Genomic DNA, 7,780 nt, shown 5'->3' with positions numbered 1-7,780 from the left:
AAGGTAAGCCCTGGGGGTGCCCCCTCCCCGCCTCCCCCGCCGGGTCCCCCCGCTTCTGACGCCGCCATCCCCACAGACACGGGCGGCGCGCGTGCGCGTGGGCAAAGGGGACAAGCCGGTGACCTACGAGCAGGCGCACGCCCCCCACTACATCGCCCACCGCAAGGGCTGGCTCTCCCTGCACACCGGTGGGTCACCCCACGTCCCACCCCCCCACATCCCAGGGATGGGGAGGGGACCATGATGGGGCAGCGGGGATGGGGGCGCGTGGGGCACGGGGCGCCCGTGGGCATTGCGGGAATGGGGGGTGTGGGGATGGGGACATACGGGGCATGAGGGCATCGCGGGGATGGGGTGTTGTGGGGACGGGGATGTGTGGGGCACACGGGTATTGCGGAGGTAGGGATATGTGGGGCACATGGGCATCACGGGGGGTGGGGACAGGGGCACGTGGGGCACGAGGGCATCTGTGGGGATGGGCCACGGGACTGCGTGGGAACAGGGACGTGTGGGGCACATGGGCATCGTGCGGGCAGGAGCACGTGGAGCACACGGGTATCGTGGGGATGGGACACACGGTCATCGTGGGGACGGGGACGTGTGGGGCACATGGCCGTGGCGGGGCCAGTGATGTGCGGGGCGGGCACACGGTGACGGTGTGGCCGGCGTGACCTGGCGAGGCGCATCGGTGCCGGCGCCGACCCTCTCTGTGCCCGCAGGGAACCTGGCCGAGGAGCCGGGCGCGGCGGAGCGGGCGGTGGAGGACGCCTTCCTGCGCCGATTCTTCTACGGCACCTTCCCCGGCATCCTGGCGGACGAGATTGTGCTGAAGCGCCGCGCCAACCTGCTGGTGGTCTGCCTGGTGCTGGCGCGGGGCCTGCCGCCCTCCAAGCTCTACTTTCTGGTGGGCTACGCCGAGACCCTCCTCTCCCACTTCTACAAGTGCCCCGTGCGCCTGGAGCTGCAGACAGTGCCCGGCAAGGTGGTCTACAAGTACCTCTAGCGTCTGGCGGTGCCCCCCCACGGTGGTGGTGGTGAATAAAGCGGGGGTTTGTACCCACCACGCCTCGCCTGTGGGTCTTGGAGGGGTTGGGGGGGGCACCCCATTGCTGTGGGGTGGGCCTGGCCCCGCAACACTCCTGTGCCCCGAATGGCCCCATCCCTGCGGTGCCCGTGTGCCCCCCGTGTCCCTCTCCCAATAGTGCCCATGTGCCCCACATGTCGCTGTCCCCATGATGCCCATTGTGCCCCACACGGCCCGGTGATGCCCTCGTGCCCCATGTGGCCCCATCCCTGTGGGCCCCATCACTGCCATGCCCACGTGCCCCACATGTCCTTGTCTCCTGTGCCCCCCACAGTCCCAGCCTTGGGGTGCCCATGTGCCCCACATGTCCATGTCCCTGTGATGCCTGTGTGCCCCACAAGGCTCCATCCCTGCCATGCCCTCGCGCCCCATATGTCCCCATCACCCTGGTGCCCACATGCTCCACACATCCTGATCCCGTGTCCCCGTCCCTGCGTCTCCGCACAGACCCCGTGACGCTTCAGAGCCAAGATGTGGTTTCTATATAGAGGTGCCCCTGCCCCTCCCTGGCCATCCCAGTTAAACCCAGTCCCGAATCTGAGAAAACCAGTTTAAATACGACAGCAGTAGAAAAAGTGGCAGCAGGAGGGGGCGGTGAGGGGCAGCGGGGCTCAGCCCTGCCTGGGGGCCGTGGCCTTGTCCTTCTCCTTGTCCTTGTCCTCGAAGCAGGGGTTGCTGAGGGCCAGCCCCACACCCTGCTCGGCGCCAGCCGCCGTGTCCCCCGCTGTGTCCCCCTCCGTGTCCGCCATCGTGTCCCCCACCAGCACCTGTGCGCTGGGTCTCTGTGAGGACAATAGGGGACAGCGGGAGGCTGCCATCATCCTCCTGGGGGGAACATCAGGGACAGGGCACCGTCCCCAGGGGGGGCAGGGGGGTCTTACCAATGTAGCTGAGGAGGACGGGGAGGAAGATGAGGCCATGGGCCAGCCCCACCAGGGTGATGATGAAGTTGAGGCGGAAGAAGAAGATCTGGATGAGCTGCGCCTTGGCAAAGGCCAGCACCACGATGCCGGGCAGGTTGGTCATGGCCACCCCGGCCACCACCTGCGCCCAGGACGGGGTCAGCGACAGCCGGGTCACCCTGTCCCTCCTGTCCCCGGGGAGGGAAGGGGGTCTGCGTGGCCGTCTCCCCCCTGTCCCGTGCCCACCTTGCTGCCCATGTTGACGGTGGCTTCGGCGGCTCGTTCCACCCGGTCGGGCTTGGTGCTGTGGGCGAAGGCGCAGGTGATGTGGGACACAAACTCCACCGAGATGCCCACGGCCTGCGGGGACGGGCTGTCACCCAGGGGCACCCGTGGGTGCTCCTCTGGGCTGCCACGGGGTGGGGGGAGCCCACGGCTGGGCATGGCTGGTGGGCGCCCATCCTGTGCTTGTGCACCCTGCGTGTCCCAGTGCCCTGTGCCACCCTGCACGCCCCAGGCTGCTCTGTCCCCACGTCATGCTGTGCATCCCATCTCCTGCCACCTCCTGTATCCCCAAAGCCACCCCACATGCCCCGCACCGTGATGAGGTCAATAAGGGACCATGGTGTTGTAGGGGACGTCCCAGCAGGGCCATGGTGTCCACGAGGACCACACTGATGGTGACGATGGTGGCTGGAGCTGCCTTCGCCCCTTCCCCTTTGTCTGCACCTTTGCCGGATGATCCCCTTGCCTGCGACCCTGGGATGGGGGGGGGGTTGTGGGCGAAGCAGAGGGGGGACCCCATGGGTGTTGGGGGCCCATGTCAAGCTGATGCCACCGGCTCGTTCCCAGCAGCTGCCTCGCTCTGCCTGTGCTGCCTTCACACCTGCTGCCTGTTGGTGCTTCGTTAGCTGGGGCTTAATTTCCTGCCCTCTCCCTCGACAAGCAGAGAGTTGTGGAGGGGGGTGATCCCTCCTGGGCTGCTTCTGGTTCTTGGTGTGTGGGAGCAGAGTGGGGTGCTCCCTGTGTCTCCCCAGATCATCTCACCCTGCCTTCAGGTACTCAAAGGTGAAAAAATCTGTCCTAATGGGAGTGACTGGGGTGATAGGAGTGGATTAAAATCACCATTTGCCTCAATGTCCCACCCAAAAAACCTGTCTGTGGGGCTGGGAGTGCTTTGGGGGTTCTGAGGACCTTTGAGGTGTGCTGGGGGGTCCCGGGGGGGGGGGCAAGCACTGGAGTGGGGAGGGGGACAAGAGACCCCCATGTCCCTGCAGTGCAGCTGCATGTGGCTGAGCTGCTTTTAAGGATGGAGGCTTGTTCTTCTGAGGTATCGTGGTCCCACAGTTGGTTGGTGGTCCCGAATCTATGGGGTAGGCTGGGGGAACGTGGGACAGGGGGGATGTGGGATAGGGGGACGTGAGCTGAAGCCAAAAGCCATTGCCCGGCTGGCACGACCGCAGGAGGCGCAGCCCCACCGTGATCTGCCAGACTTGCAGCTGGCCGTGTGCTGCGTCCAGTGCCCGGTGGGAGCTTTGGGAGAGGCTCTGGGTGCCGGCATGCTCCTGCCCCGAGTCCAAGCGGGTCTTTCGTGATTGTTAGTGGTGTTAAGGTGGAAGACCTCTGGTGAGAGAGGCGATTCCTCTGTCGCACCCCTGAGTGGGCAGGTGTTATATTAAAGCTCTCCTAAGGCAATTAAGAGCCCTTCTGGATAAAACATAGGTGGTGAAGACCAGGCAAAGCCATGAGCTGGTTTCTGTTGCTTTTTTTGCCACTGCTAGTGTTTGTAGCAGCTCTTAATATTCAGAGCTGCTGGTGGGGGGGACTTGTCATGGCCAGAGCAGCTGTGGGTTTAGGAGAAATCCCTGCTTGGAAGCTCTGTCCAGAGTCTGGGGAGCGTGCCAGCTGGGAAGGCGATGGGAACTTGAGTCACCCTGGCTGCCTTGGGGAGATAGTTGCGGGCACAAACGTAATAACTGTCGTCTCTGATGTCTGCGTGTTTGTATGTGTTTATATGTGATGTTTGTGTTTATATATGATGTTTGGAAAGGGAAGGGTCAGTCCAGTGCCATGAAAACCTGTGAGTTTTCCCAGAGCCCTTTAGAGAAAGCTGCTCTCTGTGCTGGTAGTGGTCTGTGCCAGGGTAGGAGCCTTTATTTAGTGCTTTGTTTCCTCTTAGCTTTAGTTTTGGCCTAGAAAGTGTACAAATCTCTCTCCCTTTTTTTTTTTTTTCCTTTCCCACCCCGCTGCCCTGAGATAGAACGCATTCATCTTGCCCCACAGCCTGTGATGGCTCGTTTGACTCCTGCAAATGCCTCCGTGCTCCCCAGTGAGCATGTCAGTGCTCTCGGGGGAGTGAGGACGTCAGGTCCCACTCCTGGGGATGGTGGCAGTCAAAGAGATGGTGTCATTGTACCATGGTGCCGAGGCGGCAGCTCTTGCTGAGAGTAGATGGGGGTTTTAAAACCAGATGGCTGCAGTTAAAGCAGTCCTGCTTTTCTAAGCCCTGGGAGTGAGGTGCCAAGGCAGCGGCACTGGAGCCCTTGAGCTGGTGGACAGGCAGTTTGGTTTGTGGTCCTGAGTGCTGTTTAGCAGAGGCCACTGCTGGGAAACTTGTGCAGATAAAATGGGGAATGCTGGGCTGGAGATGCAGCCATGGGGCAGCTGGTGCGGGACAGGGATGGTCCCAGTCTCGGTTGTTTCTCCTGCCTGTCTGGCTGTGTGTGCATCTTCACTTGTGTGCCGATGTGGATTCCGATTTCCCTTCCCTTTCTCTTGCAGGCTGTACCCAGCTGCTGAATGAGCTGCACGTGACTCTTTCCTTCCTTCCAGGACTGGCTGGCCAGCATCACCCAACCAACCCATCCATCCCCAGTCTGAGGGTAAGGCTTTGGGGACCACCTCGGGAGAGCCTTTGGGCTCCCCTCCCCACCTCTATCATTAAGCTCTTGGCAGCATTAAGTAACTGTCAGCCCCAAGGGAGGTGGGCACTCTGCCTGGCTTGGAGCAAGTGTTATTTTGCCCTGGGACATTTCCATCTACTTTGATTTGTTTCCTGAATGTGGCTTAGTGCTTATCAGCAGCCTGGTGCTGCTGTTTATCCCTTGGAAGGGAGAATTTCCCTAAGAGCTTATTGATACTTGAATTCAAACTGCCTGGGGTTGTGCAGAGGAGGTAAAGTAAGGTGAGATGCCTGATGTGGTGTGAAGTTTGAAGTGCTGGTAATGCAGCTTGCCAGAGCGCCCTGCTGTCCCCCTATGTACCCTGAAGGGCAGGGCTGAGATGCTCCTCGTGTACATACACGGGTGTATGGGTGATGGCTTGTGCCTGTAATACCTGGGAGTGGGGGGGCTACTGTCACCTGCATCCCTCTGCTGCCCCAGCAAGCAATGGGGGGGGGCATGTGCAGGCAGTGGGGCATGTCTCTGGTCCCTCCTCCAGACAGAGGTGGTAGTTTGTATTAGGGCTGTAAAAGTCCTTATTGGGGATGGACTGCACGGGCTCCCCTGTGGAGAAGGACCCCAGAAAATGCCTGAAGGGGAATAGCTCTTTCCAGGCAACATAAGAGCAATATAAATGTGTCACATAAGAAAAAAGCACAGGTCCTGCTAGCCAGCAGCTGTCCCTGCAAGGTATCATTAAGCACAGTCAGTGTGCAAGTGCACTGGCCTCTCTGGTGGTGATGGCCGAGAGCTGGGGGCTGTTGTGCTCCAGCCCCTGTTGGACTTGACGATCTTAAGGGTCTTTTCCAACCTAAATGGCTCTTGCAGTCAGTGACAGTGCTGTCTCATAGCCCCTCCGGCAGCATCACCCCACCTTAGCAAACAGTGACTGAAAGTCTCAAGGGGCTCAGCCCCCCCACTGCACCCCCCAGAACAAGGCAGACAGGGACACACTGGAACAGGGGTCCAGTACAGGGTGATGGAGGGACCAACAAACAGCTCTAGTGTGTGAGCCAGGGCTGCATCACCTGCAGCACAGTGTGTGGGGAGGTGTCATGGTATAGAAAGCTGGTGCTGTTTTGCTCTATCTAGTTAGGGGGAATAGAGGTGATAGGCCCAGGCTCTGCTCAGCAGAGCCCACAGAGGGGACAAGAGGCAAAGGACAGGGAATGAAGCACCAGACTCTGAGTACAAGAAAATATTTTACTGTGAAGCTGATAAACTGCTGCCAGTCCTCTTGCAGCCAGCTGGAGTTCTGAATATCTGCAGCACTGGAGCCCCCCGCAGCACCTTCCACCTGCCCTCACATTTCTGCTAATAGAGGCAAGCCGGAGCTGCTGCTGTTCCACAACCCTTGGGCTCTCTGACACACTGCAGCAGCAGGTCTCACTCCCCAGAAGCACACAGCAGAGTGTGCCCCACTCTCCTGCAGTTGAAAGGAGCAGGCTTGGACACAGACAGCCCTTGGCACACAGGTGAAGGCAGGCCACTTTGCAGGGGGGAACAGCAGCAGCAAGAAAAAGATTCCTAACTAACTCTCCTTTTCCTCTCCCTGTAGCTGAGTAGGAAATACAGGAGCTAGACAAGCAAGCCCCAGGGCAGAGGACATGAGCCAAGTGGGACACACAGCCTCTGCTACACAGGGAAATGGTGACAAGCTCCAGCCTAAGCCCACAGGCTCAGTGCCCAGCTGTGGGCAGTGGCTTTCTCACCATTTAGCTTAGCATGAGCACAAGTCTAGGCTGGAGGAATAAACCCAGCCCCAGCAGCATTAGGACAAAGCTGAGACTTTGTTCCCTAAGCACTGCCTTTGAACCAAGGGGACCACACAGCCCTCCATACTGGCACATGTCCTTGCTCCTCTCTCCTACGCTAGCATAGACTATGAAGCCAGACTTCAGCGCACGCTCAGGGCTAGCTGCAAAGTTAAGTGAAGTGCATCGTGTCAGCACCGCAGGAGCACAAGTTGCTGCCTCCACTGCAGCAAGGCCTTAGGACCACCAGCACCATTTGTACCCCCATCTATCCCCAGCTGAACATCAGCATGAACAGAGACAAAGCACTTCTCTCAAGCCCAGGACCAGCTAAGATTCACTTTATTAGCAGCTCTGGCTTAACAGAGCCCTGGAAAAGAGCCCACAGGCAAGGACAAAGCCAGATACTCAGACAAGGGAGATAAATAGCTCTCCAGCCTGCAGCTAAGGAGGCCAAAGAAAAAGGGGGAGAAGAACAGGGTGAAAACAAAGCACCCCAGGTTTCAGTGAGCCACACCCCCCCTTCACTGCCCTTTCCTTCCCCACAGCTTTTGTCCACAAGGACACTCTTCTCCTGGGCACCTTCTCCAAGTCCACATGGCACATCACCAACATCCTACAGGTCAAAATGATCTTTGATACACCCAAGGTAAGGGGGGGAGGCAGCCCCCCAGCCAACCCTTAACAGCTTCATCCAGAACCAGGACAGGACCTACAAGCTCTTCAGGTGCTCCAAGGTAGAAACCATCATGTGGAGAAGCAGCCAGCCATCCAGCCCCTGGAGCTCAAGACCTTCCTCAAAGTGGGTAAGTGAAGCAAGCTCAGCTCCCAGCCCACCTTGGGGGGGAACACCCAGCCCAGCCAGGCAGCCCCAGAGGTGCCCTGGCCCAGGAGCCAAGCTGGTCTTGGAGGGACACCAGTGGATCCCACCAGCCCCCCAAGAAGACTTCCCCCCCAGTGTGGGAGCAACAGCCCAAGCCTCCTGCCAGAAGCCCAGAGCAGCAAGACACCTGCAGAGCTATAGCAGGGAGCACAGGCCCACCCCCCTCCTCTGCTAGCAGCTCTTTTAAGTGCTGCATTCTTCCTCCATGCCTGGGA

General features: G+C 59.6%; 2 protein-coding genes across 2 annotated transcripts in view; both read left to right on the top strand.

Annotated features, from left to right (window-relative positions):
• Positions 1-1,041, top strand: part of MRPS24 (mitochondrial ribosomal protein S24) — an 8,118-nt gene extending 7,077 nt beyond the window's left edge. The window contains exons 2-3 of the mRNA XM_010562928.1: positions 9-188; positions 720-1,041. Coding sequence (XP_010561230.1) covers positions 9-188; positions 720-1,003 — 464 coding nt within the window. The 3' untranslated portion in view covers positions 1,004-1,041. The remainder of the gene's footprint in view (positions 1-8; positions 189-719) is intronic.
• GCK (glucokinase (hexokinase 4)) overlaps positions 1-7,780 on the top strand; it is a 251,262-nt gene that overhangs the window by 174,518 nt on the left and 68,964 nt on the right. The window lies entirely within an intron of this gene.

The sequence above is a fragment of the Haliaeetus leucocephalus genome, unplaced genomic scaffold (assembly GCF_000737465.1).
Source record: "Haliaeetus leucocephalus isolate CR32 unplaced genomic scaffold, Haliaeetus_leucocephalus-4.0 Scaffold162, whole genome shotgun sequence".
In the NCBI taxonomy this organism is placed as follows: Eukaryota; Metazoa; Chordata; class Aves; order Accipitriformes; family Accipitridae; genus Haliaeetus; species Haliaeetus leucocephalus.
Note: the sequence above shows the minus strand (reverse complement) of the source record. Positions and strands in the feature narration are given on the sequence as shown.